The 13,479-nt window shown below is 48.5% G+C and overlaps 1 protein-coding gene across 1 annotated transcript in view; it reads left to right on the top strand.

The window, feature by feature from the left end:
- ANKDD1A (ankyrin repeat and death domain containing 1A) overlaps positions 1-13,479 on the top strand; it is a 44,977-nt gene that overhangs the window by 29,416 nt on the left and 2,082 nt on the right. Inside the window, exons 12-14 of the mRNA XM_075006942.1 lie at positions 4,447-4,542; positions 6,574-6,775; positions 8,555-8,686. Of these exons, the coding sequence (XP_074863043.1) occupies positions 4,447-4,542; positions 6,574-6,775; positions 8,555-8,686 (430 nt within the window). The remainder of the gene's footprint in view (positions 1-4,446; positions 4,543-6,573; positions 6,776-8,554; positions 8,687-13,479) is intronic.

The following is a 13,479-nucleotide window of genomic DNA, read 5'->3' on the forward strand; positions in this document are numbered from 1 at the left end:
TATGTAGGGGAAACTCAAGAGCACGGAGCCACACGTGGTTATCCGAGCTACAGTTCACTGTGAAATTAAACACGTTTTATTAACAAAATCTAAATCTGGCACCTTAGCTTTAGGTACTGAACCAGAATAAATGTTTGCTGCTGCTGCTGCTCTTGGAGCAAGAGGCAGACACAGCTGTGACAGGGTGCAGTCACAGAAGACATTGGTGTGCTGATCATGCCACTGATGCCTGCCTTTTTGCTCTATGGGTCTCCTCACCACCCTGTCTGGCTGGGCTAGATCCTCCGGTCTCCTCAAGCCAAGACACAGACTTGGGGTTACCGCTTCCATGAAGAGCACTGCAGATACTGGATTACCACAGTTCTGGAAGGATGCAGTTCTAAGGCACAGCACCCCGGAAATCAACCCCAAAAGGGATTAAACTCCCAAATAAATCTCTCTGTGTGCAAAAAGTTTGCAGGGGGAGGGCTCATTAGGCAAGCCCCCTTTGTCAATGAAAGGGAGACATGCACAGGAGTAGCCCTCGCCAGGTAGTAATTTCTTACACGGGGCTTGATTATAAACAAGAGTTCTTTCTTAAGCAAAAGCAGTAGTATTTAAGTGGCTATAAGAAAAAACTGACAGATCAAAGTGAGTTACAAAGTAAAATAAAACACGTTGCTAGTTCTTTACTACTAAGAATCTAGTTGCATGTGTGTGGTTTTTTTTTTTTGTCCTAAATATCTGTTCTCATGTCAGGTGAAATCTTCAAACCAGAGCAGTTCTTTGCTGTGATCTGGATCAACAGCCATGCATCATCCTTTTTTTTTGCCTCCCCCTTCTTAGGGTGTGTCAGAGAGATTCCAAGCAAGCTGAAGATAAAGGAGCTGAAAGATTCCCACTGCTTAAATAACAGCAAGAAGTCCTGTGGCACCTTATAGACTAACGAAGTGGGTCTATGCCCACGAAAGCTTATACCCCAAAATCCCTGTTAGTCTATAAAGTACCCCAGGACTTCTTGTTGTTTTTGAAGATATAGATTAATTTGACTACCTCTCTGATACTTGTCACCATTGCTTAAACAGACTTTTCCCCGCCTGCTGGGAAAAACACTGAATTCCAAAAGGAAGGCCTGTACCAGGTGACATGTTCACATGTCTCTTTGGCACCAACCACCTCTTACTTATTTTGTTAGTCTTTAAAGTGCTACTGGACTGTTTGTTTTTTTTTGTTTTTACAGGACAAACAAAGCCATTTACAAGTTGTTAAGCTGATTGTTCAGTCCTGAGGGTTGATAGCCCAGTGGTTCTTGGGAGCAACTTATTTTGTTAGTGTTAAAAAAGCAGTCCAGTAGCACTTCAGTTTTGGGAGCACTAGTAGTGGTGGTCATGAGCACCTTTTAAACAGACATACACTCTGTATCAGCGGTTCCCTACCTGTGTTCCATGGACCCCTGGGGCTCTGTGAGCATATTGCAGGTGGGGGTCTGTGAAATAAAAAATAGAAGATAATTTATTTAAAAAAATAAAAGTGATCAGAAAATAAGCTGTCATATTTACACGAAATATTTTCCAATGTTGTTAGTTGCTATCTGACAATCTGTTGTGGTTTCCTATTTCATTTAATGAAGTGTGCTAGTGAAAAAGTTGGGAGCTACTGCTCTACATTTCTGACTTCACATGCAGGAATGATACATGCAAAAAACCCATGATATAAGTAAACCCTCAATGCACGATTGTGAGTTAAGTGCAACTCAGAATTCCTCTGTGCCCGGTCCTGGCTCAAACCCCGTGCACGATTCCGGTTCACCACCCTTGCGTGTGGCTGCGGCTCAGCCCCCCTGCCCTGGTTCAAACCCCTCACGCGTGGCTGCAGCTAACCCTCCCCTCTGTGCATACGACTCTGGCTCCGGCTCACCCCCCCATCCCCCCTTGTGGTCCCGGTTCAAACCTGCCTGGCCCCAGTTCACGCCCCCCAAAGGGCTGCACAGCCCTGGCTCGCCCTCCTCCCATGGCCCCAGCCCACCACCAGGCTTAACCCCCTGCAACCCCAGGCCTTACCTTTCAGAAGGAGCTCCAGGTACTCCTGCTGCAGAACATGCATTCTGCTGGGGAAAAATGCCACTCCTCGACTTACACGAACTTGAGTTATGCAAGGGTGCCTGGGAACGCAACCCCCGCGTAACTCGAGGGACTACTGTACAGATTCAGCAGTTTCTAACATTAAAATGATGAACACAGTACCTCTTGAAACTGCAGAACCCACCTGAGGAAGTGAAAAAACAGATCAGCAGAGCCAGACGTGTGCCACGAAGCCTCTCACTACAGGACAAGCCCAAGAGAGAAGCCAACAGAACACCACTAGCCATCACCTACAGTCCTCAGCTAAAACTTCTACAGTGCATGGTCAGGGATTTACAACCCATCCTGGACAATGATCCCTCACTTTCACAGGCCTTGGGAGGCAGACCACTCCTTGCCCACAGACAACCTGCCAACCTGAAGCAAATCCTAACCAGCAACTATACACCGCACCACAGTCACTCTAACTCAGCGACCCATCCATGCAACAAACCTCATTGCCAGCTCTGTCCACATATCTACACCAGCAACACCATTACAGGACCTAACCAGATCACCCACACCATCTTGGGGTCATTTAGCTGCACATCTACCAATATAATTTATGCCATCATGTGCCAGCAATGCCCCTCTGCTATATACATCGGACAAACTGGACAGTCTCTACATAAAAGAATAAACGCACACAAATCAGATGTCAGAAATGGCAATATACAAAAACCCGTAGGAGAGCACTTCAATCTCCCAGGCCACACAGTAGCAGACTTAAAAGTAGCTATCCTACTGCAAAGAAATTTCAGGACCAGACTCCAAAGAGAAATTTCTGAGCTACAATTCATCTGCAAATTCGATGCCCTCAGCTCTGGCTTAAACAAAGACTGCGAATGGCTGGCTAAATACAGAAGCAGCTTCCCCTCCCTTGGTGTTCACACCTCCAGATCAACTGCTGGTAGTAAGCCTCACCCTTGCTGACTGAGCTAACCTTGTTATCCCTACCCTTGCTCTGGCTTATTTATACCTGGCCCTGCAGATTTCCAAGACGAGCATCTGACGAAGTGAGTCTGTGCTCACGAAAGCTCATGCTCAAACTTTTCTGTTAGTCTATACGGTGCCCCAGGACCCTTCGTTGCTAAAATACCTCCTGTTACCTAAGTGGTGTATATTTATATTCATAACCCATTTTCCATAAAGCCAAGGGACTCCGTCACAACAGCACAGGGAACACATGCAGGCTGTACTGGGGATGTTTTATCCCTGTGCAGTGACAGCTCTTTGTTACCCAGAAGCAACCCCAACGCAGAATCCCTTTCCTAGTATGCTGTGTCTGTTTCTGAGAACTGTGTTAGATACAGGGATGGATGGGTCGATCTGGGAGTGTAGGGGGCTAGAGACAGGGGTGTCTAGGGGCAGAGTGGTAGGTAGGAGATGTAGGGGATGGATGGACATGTATTTCCACTTTGTTAAATGAAAAAGGAAATGTAAATAATTAACAGTTAATATGATACTTAATTGATTTGATTGTAACTTTGCAATTTATTTAAAACTTAAATAATTTTTAGTTTTCATTTGTTATGTGTCTTTTATTTTTTTTCAGGGATCCCTTGCAATGCCCTCACGGACCTGCAGGGGTCTGCAGACCCCAGGCTGGGAACCACTGCTCTAAGCACTATAATTGGAGACCTTTTAGGGCCATGTTGTGGTTGCTCCTGCTTCATGGGGAGGCAGGGATGCAAATGGGTCTGGGCACACAGAGAAGGCCTGGTTGCTGTTAGAGAAGGGCCATAGGGAGCACAAGGCAATCAGCAAAGCTACCACCGGGCTCCCAGAAGAGACGGCCAGCAGTGGGTGGCGTTCAGTGCTCTAATGGGATAGATGACCAATTTGCTTAGGGGCGTGGTAGCAGCCTGCCCCTTTTACTTCCTTGTGCTCCATGCTGCAGCCAGGGCCACCAGGGGACTCCTCTAGCACACCTGAGGCATTCAACTTGCAGTGCAGAATGTGTGGGTCGGGCGGACATGGGGGCTACTCCCATGTGTACTTTGTCTATATAAATGATTCTGGTCCTCTTAATTTTGTAACACTTGCTCCTAAAACAACAGGGAAAAGTAATTCTACTTTAACCACTAAAAAGCTGGAAATAAATCAATGAAAGCACATTGGTCTATCACCAGCCTTCCTGGGTGACTTTGGGGATGTCGGTTTTGTTATTCTGGACGTCAGTTTCCAAGCATAGTAGCATAATCCTGAGTGTAAAAGTACATTTAAGTCTGTGAGGTGGTCAAAGATTGTGGTAGCAGCAGGCCAGATTAGTGCTCAAATGGGCACCTGGTGGATGTATATATTTTGCACACACTTGCTCATTTGTTGTTTTTTTTCTTAATTTCAGCAAGGAAAAACATCCCTGGACGTAGCTGCCCGGGGCAATCACATCAACTTGGCGGACATGATTATCAAGGCGGATAGGTTTTACAAATGGGAGAAGGTAGGCAGCTTACAGCGAGTAGCCTTGAAATCATCCTTCAGGCAAAGACAATGCTCTGTGTTAGCTGCTGTGCTCACCGTCTGAGGGAAATAGAAATGCAGAAGATCCCCTGGCAAACAACTCTCTATTTACACTGCACACTTTAAAAACAAAGCTGCCCACAACAGTACCAAATTGCTTGTTAACCTAGGATTCTCTGCTGTTAATATCTTTGGCTCCATTGGGAGGAATGCAGGCTGGATTTTCTGATATTTAGGTGCCTAATGATCCAACCAGGTGCTTAGTGGGGGGTGGGGAGAGTCTGTAAAACAGCTAAATGAGTTAGTCACCTAGGCTGAAAACAAGAGTGAGTCACAACTCCAATCACCAGGCTGCTATGTGGGGATCCATCCACTGAATCCCCAGCTCTGTTAAGCTTCTGAAGTCTAAACAGATCCTGTGCACTGTTCCTATTTTGGGATCATCTATCTAGCAGCTCCTCCTGAAAACAGAGACATCTGAGTCCTACTGTTCAGTCCCTGGTGCCAAGCCATGCTCAGAGCTTCAACACACTCTGTCCCAGAATTTCTGCTGGGGGAGCATTCTGGCTACAGCATTCCACTTGCAGGGGCACAGGCGAGCTGTAGCAGATAATGTGGAGATGCTGCACAGAGCCTAACAGCCTCTTGCTCTTTCTTTAATAGAGCGCAAAACTATTTATAAAATGCTACCGCGATGGTCCGGGGTCTGCAGGAATTAAAGATGAATCCTCAGTTAAAGATTGTCATGTGATGACACTTTCAGAAATACATTCAACAAAAATTGGCAACCCTACTGGCTTCTTGCCTCAGTTTCCCCTTCACTCCAAAGCCTGATGGGTGGCTGGAGCGTCTGTCACCCTCTTTCAGCACCTGGCTTGGGTTCAGAAACTGCCCCACCTCACTACTTCCTTGGCCAGTTCATCCATCCCCCTTCCTTCTTCTTGCCCAAAATTTCCTGTCTCTCTTTCTGGGAGTCTCCTACTAAATCTGCTTCATCATCCCCATCTTGTTGTCTTGCTTGACTAATTTTCAGCTCTCTCTACGTCCCTTCTTCTGTCAGACTGAAGGTGGAAGTACCTTCAAACTCTCAGACCCAGTGGCTCAAGGTGCTTCACTCTGACTAGACAATACCTGAGCTGTAATGGCTCAGCATTATCCCTGGTCTGGGAGGTAGCTTATCAGCATGGTAGATACACACCGACACAGGGTGTATATCACGAAACTGCCCCTTCATAGCAACACGATCCTATCAGCCAGGGTTCTTAAATTGTAAATAGGTTCTCTAAAGAGCCATCCCAGGCACCTAACTTGCTTAGGTGCCCTTGTAAATCCCAGCAGGAGTTCCTGGAGGCACAGGAAGGAAGGATGGTCTTACAGGTCAGGCCAAAAGTTAGACTGTTGGATTCTATTTCAGGTACTGGGACTGTCACTTATCCTCTCCATGTCCTCATCATACTTCCTGACGTCACAGGCCATGGCGAGGAGTTGTTATTGTCACTGAAGTGGGATTATTCAGGAGTGTGAAGCAGAAGGCAGTGGAGAAATGCAAATGGTTCCTTATGGGGGGCTGCTGTAGCCTGGATGCCATGAACAAAATGTATTAACTCACAAAATAGGGCCAGGATGAAAGAGGACAGTTAATAAAATTTGAAAAGGGCTATGTTAAAATGAACTTAAACTGACCCTGTGGTAAGGATGTGGGATACTACACATTGGCCAATATAAACAAAAGCGTGGTAGGGCCGCTCCTGGGAGGGCACTGGGGGCGAAAGGAAATGTTATAAGGGATACTGCTGCTGCTATCAATGTCGGAGTATCCAGCTGTCATCAGAACATCAGCAAGGCAGAAGGGGGCAGAGCTCAGCACAGCACTGCTAGCAGGAAAGTTTAAATTGCTTTCTGGGAGTGAAGACGTTCATTGTTCGGGATCGTGATGCTTTGTTTTGTTTGTTCTTTCTCACGTCACAAGAAACGTGCAGCCTCCCACTGAACCACCTCTTTAACGTTGTAGGACAATCTAAACAGTGACTCCGACTCCTGGGTGGCAAAGCACTTAACCTTTAAACAGGACCACAGGCTGGAAACGCAGCACATTCGCTCAGTAGTGTGGAGATTAGCTACGAAATACCTCAAACCCAACGAATGGAAGAAGCTTGCGCATTACTGGAAATTCACCGAGGCGCACATCAGAGCCATTGAGCAGCAATGGGCAGGTATGGAGCAGATGGTATCTGTTTAGGCCAAGCATTTCCCACCATTCCTTTCATCTATATGTTGCTATTAGATAATGCTCCAGCAGCAGCCCTGGGCACCGTGCTAAGGAAGCCAGCTGGTTCAGCTAGAACAGCCAGGAGAGCGTGTTTGAAATGCTTTGTAAAATAAATAATGGGCACTTGCCTGAAGTGAATAGAAAGGAAGGTCCATAGCTTCTAAACATGGAGTCTGCTGCTGCTCCCTGTCTGCACTGTAGACACACCAAGCCTAGGAGTCCTTGTCCCCAAAGAGAAATCTAGTTGCTGTAACACAGAGGGAGACAGGTCTGAGCTCCTTCCTCCAGAGAGGTTGTTTTCAGGCAAGTGGAAAAACGTTCCTTTCTCCTGCGCCTAGGGAAGCCACAGATTTCACAGAGTGAGATGTTATTAGTCATGCCCTGGCCTTATGGTGGGGTGGGCAAATTACAGCCTGTGCACTGGAGCCTTTGAATCCAACCTGCAGCTCACCCCACTGGGAGCCTCGGGCAGAGAGCAGTCCCACCCCACTCAAAGTTGTATCTCCTCCCACCCCCAGCGTGTGGCATGGAGGCACATGGAAGGAGCAGCCAGCCGCTTGGAGCACAGTGGGGCTGTGGCAGGCAGGGAGATTGAGGGTCCCTCTGGGCTGCTGGCTTGAAGCCATCTAAGGGCCTCCTGATCAGAGCTTGTCTCTGATAGCCCAATTCTGTGCCCCAGGTCACCACCCAGATCCTGTGTGCATCCTCTGCAGCCCTCCTCCCGGGCCAAAATCCTCTCCGGCACCCAGACCCCTTCCCCGATCCATCACTCCCTTATGCACCTAAATCTTGCAGTCCAAAGCCCTGGCTTGCCCTAAATAAATTGTGGGTCTTCAGAAAACTTATTTTATTTTTTTGCAGCGTCTTCCATTAAGTCTTTGACATTATTTGGATGTTAAGGGGACTGGATTTCTTGTTGAAGTAACCCTATTTTGACCCAGTTCTTTCAACTAACTATGGTTTCATTCTCTTTACCCCACTGTTAGTGTCTGTTGTGCCAGAGAGCTGCCATTGTGGATTAAAAGTGTAAGCAGAGACAGAAATGCTTTGAAATTCACACGATCAAGGTCACAAATGTGGCTGGCTGCAGAGATATTTTCAGAGTAGATGTAAGCCTGTCCCATCAAAGTTAGCTGTCAGTTTATCCTAGGAGTCAGTGACTCTGAACCTTTGTATACTCAGATACATGAGAGGAGAAGCTATTATCTTTCCTGGAACTTTGTGAAACCTTCTAAATAACCACATCTCTTTTGAGCTCTACCTTCCAAGGGAGCAGGGGACTCCTGCCAGGGCAGCACTGACGTGCAGGTTACAGTAATCTTAGCCCACTACTTTGCAGTGACCAGCTGAGTCCTGCAAGAATAGCGCACCCCTCCCCCTCCCGAGCAGCTCCAACAGAAACTTTACTTGGGGTTGGGCTCTTGCAATTTTGGTTGCTGACTCCTGATCTAGGCCATCCTGCTATGAGTGCAGGCATCTGAGAGTCCAAATGGATTTGGAGTTGTTGTTGAAGAAAAGGGGTGTCTAATTTCCATATCAGATTGCTTCAGTTATAAAACATATTTATGCCTGGTCAACAAGCAGCACCAGCTTTACCTACACACTCATTTACTCAACTCCCACCACGGTTGGCTGAAGTGCTGTGACTCAAGTCACAATGTGATGCACAGTCTACAGACACTATGTGGAGTGAAATACTGTTTTCTTGTATTATTCTTACCAGGAAGTAAAAGCTACAGGGAGCATGGCCACAGAATGTTGCTTATTTGGCTTCACGGTGTGATCATGGCAGGAGAAAATCCAATCAAAGGCCTGTATGAAGGCCTGGTGGGGATTTGTAGAAGAGACTTAGCAGGTAGGTAATATAGCCGTAGCATTTGAATTAATTCTTAAATACTTTTCTATGTAGTTTATATATAAGTATGGCTGGGTCTTTTCCTAAATACTCAGTTGTAAGCTAATAACACCCTCAAACGCTACTAGTACTGAGGCAGTTTAGTCTTTCCCCTTTGTTTTATGGAATACCCAGATAGACACATGACACTGGGCTGTTTCTCCTGCAGCTTGGTACCTCCCATTCATCAGAAATGTTTACTAGGTCAGTGGGATCCCACTGGGGAGCTTATGAGGATGCTGCAAGGGGTCTGTGAAAAAATAAAAGAAAAATGATCACAGAAGATATTTGAATTGCAAAATAACAATCAATTATTTTTAAACTATTTATCTTCCAGTGGTGTTAATTGCTGTCCAAAAATCTGTGTCATGGTTTCCTTTTTCATTTAAGGAAGTGTACATCATGACAAGAATCGGCTTTAGGGATCCATGAACGGTTTGGAGGTCTGCCCTAGTGAAAAAGTTGGGAACCACCGGCCAAGAGCAAAAATACCCATACTCAGAAATGCAGAACCTCCTTTAAGTATCTTGGGCTAGACTAGACTAGCCCCCAACTTTGAAGGGGGAACGATAAGTAGGGTGTTGGGAGATTACTAATGAGGTGCTGCGGTGGATATGTAGCACGTCATTAGGCTAAATCTTCCCCGTGGAAACTTCAGAGTGCTGGCTTGTGTGTAGCTGTGGATCAGGGGACTTTGAAGGCGCGTGGGCACTTTGAAGTGCCCACGGCTACTGTGATGAAGTGGGGGATACCTGTGTGTGTGTGTGAGTGGCTCACAGAGGGTGTGGGGCTCCTGCTGAGGGGAACCCTGACAACCAGGTAACACCTTTGTACTGCAGACAAAGGAGGAGGTGGAGCCTGAGGGGTTTAAATTGGAACTGGGAGTTGGAAGCAGTTAGTCTGGGCTGGGAGAGAGAGACAAAGGAGGGGGCTAGGCCCCAGCTCTGGGGGCCCCTCGGGGCCTCATCTCCCCAACATGGATTGGACTGGCTGTCTCTGCCTGCTGTACTGACTCCTCTGTACGATGCTGTGTTCTGTCGGCTAATAAACCTGCTGTTTTCCTGCTGAGTGAGAGACTCTCCTGCCTGCGGACAGGGTGCAGAGCTTGGGGGACCCCAGAACCCCGTCACACTGGTGTCAGAAGTGGGATGTTCTGCACCCCGAGGATGGAGCATCCAGCAGTAAGTGACCGGGGCCCCGGAAGAAGTGGGGCCTGCGAGACCCAGGTGTGCTGAAGGGCAGTGAGGTGCAGCTCCCCAAGGCAGAGGGGCCTGCGGCCGAACCCAAGCAACTGCGGTTGTGGTTCTCGAGAGGGGGTGCCACACCCGAGGAGGGGTTACTCCTGGGAATCTGTTGGATTCGGTCCCAGAAGGTGGAGGGGCTGAGGGCCCAACCCCCAGAAAACAAGTGATCCACAAGGAGGCTGATGCTGAATGAGTTCTTCCCAAGACAGTGTGCTCATGGTCCTTGATAGCGGGTGTCACACTGAAGAAGGGGTTCCTCTGAGAGTCTGTTGGAGTCGGTCCCAGAGGGCAGAGGGGCCTACGGCCTAACCCCGGGGAGCTTGTGACCCACAAGGAGCCTGGCACACTGAAGGGATTCTTCCAGGAATCGTGGGATGCAGAGGGCATCAGCCTGAGAGCCTGCAGCCACGCTGAGCAACTCTGCTGTGAAGTGGCAGCACCTGGAAACCAAATCGAGATTAAAAAAGCTGGACAAGGCAGCGTGGATGTGCAGTGGCGGAGGCGAGGGTTAAGGAAAATCCTGCAGAGGTGAGCCAGGATTGGGGCAGGAAACCCTGGACTGCATGGAGCTCTGAACCGAGTGGCCTGCCACAGCTCAAGGAGGGAAGGAGCGATTCCAACCCATCATCTACTAGTGGCCAAGACAGACCTGCAAAAAGTTTTCCAGGCCTGGGCCGAGGAAGGTGCCTGTGTGTCTGTGCAGGAAAGCAGCTTGCCCACTGGGAATGGCAAGTTGTCTGTAAGAGAAGCTGCTTCACCTTCTGTGTGTGTGTGGGGACCAGCCGGGGGGCTGGGACAAAGGAGAAAGTGTCTCCCATTGTCTGTCTGTGTTGAACAGCAGCAGCAGCCTGGGGAGAGAGCAGAGCCTGCGTTTGGAAAAGGTGCCAATAAGGAAACTAGCCCATTGTCTGAGGAAGATTTCCCAGCCTGGGGTGGCTGGAGAAGGATCCACCAGAAAAGAGCATTCCAGGTGTGTCTCTAAATCCAGCCATGGGGGCTGGAGCAGAGGGAATGGCTCTGGGGTGGGCAGTGGTATCCCTGCTAAGGACACTGGTCCTTGGTGCAAGAAAAGTGCTTCTGCTTCTGGGGAAGTGAATCCTTTGCCTGAGCCTGTGGGGGCTCAAGATGGAGCCAAGATCCCAGAGCTGGATCTGAGGGCAGCTGAAGCCCAGATGGGAAGTGGGCCTACCTCTGTGTCTCTCAGGGGGGATGATGCTTTAACTCGGTCTGATCCAGTTAGTATCATCAGGGAACCCCAGAGACCAGACGATTCTGGTACTTGTTCTTTGCCTGATGCTGAGGTGTTACTGGGAGGGGTTGAGAGGACTCTGTCCTACCAGAGTCATCCTCTCGCCAGGACACAAGAACAGATGGGCAATGGAGTTATGCTGAGCGATGAAGATAAAGGAGCTGGTAGCAGAAGGGAGGAAAGGGACCCTAACCTTCTCTCCGGTGGTACTGGCTGTCTGCCTGGAGGGGGATTACATGGGAATCTGCCTAATGGGCCAAAAGTGATCCTGGGTGTAGGTAAAACCCAGGAGCTGGTTGTGGCTCAAGGGAGTAGTGCCCCTGTGGAGCCAAACAGGGGTAAGTTGTTGTTTGGGGGAGCTCTTGAGGAAAAGAATTTCCCTGAAACTTTTCCTGACCCGTCTGTGGGGACTGCAGAAAATGGGAGTGAGGTGGAGGAAAGTGAACAGGAAAGGTGCTTGTCTGTAAGCACCAGAGCAACCCTTTGCCTGGGGAGAAGTTTGTTTCAGCTCCTGATAGCCAGGACCTGCCTGAGTGTAAAACCACTGGCTGTGCTCTGCAAGGGTCCAAAGCAGGCAGGGTAAAAGTTTCTCAAAAATTGGAAGTTGATGCAAGTAAAGTAAAAACTATCAGGGAGTGTAAGCAGCCCTGTAAGAACCAAGTAAAACAGCTGCACAGTCAGTCTCTGTAGGATGCAGGAGAGGGCCAGCAATTCCCCATCTCCAAATGGTGGAAACACTTATATTCTTATACTGGACTCCACTTCTAATTCCAGGGGGAGGCAGTAGTTGGAGGGGGAAGAATAAAGGAGCTTTGGGCCTGGTGGGCCAATAAGGGATAAACAGGAATTCCTCCATGTGGATTCTGCATCTGGAACTCACAAAACAACTTTTAAAAACCAGTTTGGTTTGCAAATTTCCAAACTGGCTGGGAGGGGGAAGTCTCCCTGAAATCATCAATGGCCCAGCTCTTGTTAAAAGGGAGGGCACAGCCAGAGAGATCAAATTTCCACCCCAGGGGGCAAGGGAGAAGATTAGAACTTGATGGTGCTAAGAAAGGCCTCAGCCATTTATCCCCAAAATACCAGATTCTCAAGGATGTTGCACAAAGGTTGTGGTCTACCAAAGAGCAACGTAAATGTGCAGTTGCAATGGGTTTGTTCTGTAACTCACGCTGACTGCTGTAACCAAGGGGTGCTGCTACCAAAAGCTGTAAAATTGTACCATGTACTAAATGTTTGGAAAGAGCCATTTAACATGATAACATTAATGTGGAAGCATGAGTTGTATGTTAAAGGAGTCTGTAACTCTAAAATGTCACCATTGTTCCCTGTAACTAGTCTTGCAACCTCTCACATGAGAAGGAACATTCCAAACCTATTGTGTGGCATGGAAGGGGAAACTAAGGCACACAACCATTTTGGTGGTCTGGCTAAATGCCAAGGGTGGAAGCATTTGTACCTTTCTTTACTGGACTGTAACTAAATTCCGAACATTGGCTGAAGCAGCTGTATGAACTGGTGGGCAGACAGGGCAGGGCCCAGCCCAGAAAAGAACTATTTAATCTGTTGGTGCTGCAGCATCTGTATGGGCTCTGCCTGCCCGACTTAAAAACGTGGCTGATGGACCAGAAACAAAAGCAGCAAAACCGACCAACCTAAGGGAACTAAAGGGACTTGCCTGGCTGCATCACATAAAAAGGGCCAATACCAAGCTCCTAAGTTGGAGCCTCTCCCAGCAGGATTATGACATGAAGGTGGTGCACATCAAGGGGAGCACTGAGAGTACAGCCGATGCCCGATCACGAGGGGAGGGCCCCAAACTTCCCCAGGTCACTAGCTGAGTGACCCCGCTCAGTTCGGTCTGGAAGGGGGAAGAGATGTGATGAAGTGGGGGATACCTGTGTGTGTGTGTGTGTGGCTCACAGAGGGTGTGGGGCTCCTGCTGAGGGTAACCCTGACAACCAGGTAACACCTTTGTACTGCAGACAAAGGAGGAGGTGGAGCCTGAGGGGTTTAAATTGGAACTGGGAGTTGGAAGCAGTTAGTCTGGGCTGGGAGAGAGAGACAAAGGAGGGGGCTAGGCCCCAGCTCTGGGGGCCCCTCGGGGCCTCCTCTCCCCAACATGGATTGGACTGGCTGTCTCTGCCTGCTGTACTGACTCCTCTGTACGATGCTGTGTCCTGTTGGCTAATAAACCTGCTGTTTTCCTGCTGAGTGAGAGACTCTCCTGCCTGCGGACAGGGTGCAGAGCTTGGGGGACC

The sequence above is a fragment of the Carettochelys insculpta genome, chromosome 12, assembly GCF_033958435.1.
Source record: "Carettochelys insculpta isolate YL-2023 chromosome 12, ASM3395843v1, whole genome shotgun sequence".
NCBI classification, from domain to species: Eukaryota; Metazoa; Chordata; order Testudines; family Carettochelyidae; genus Carettochelys; species Carettochelys insculpta.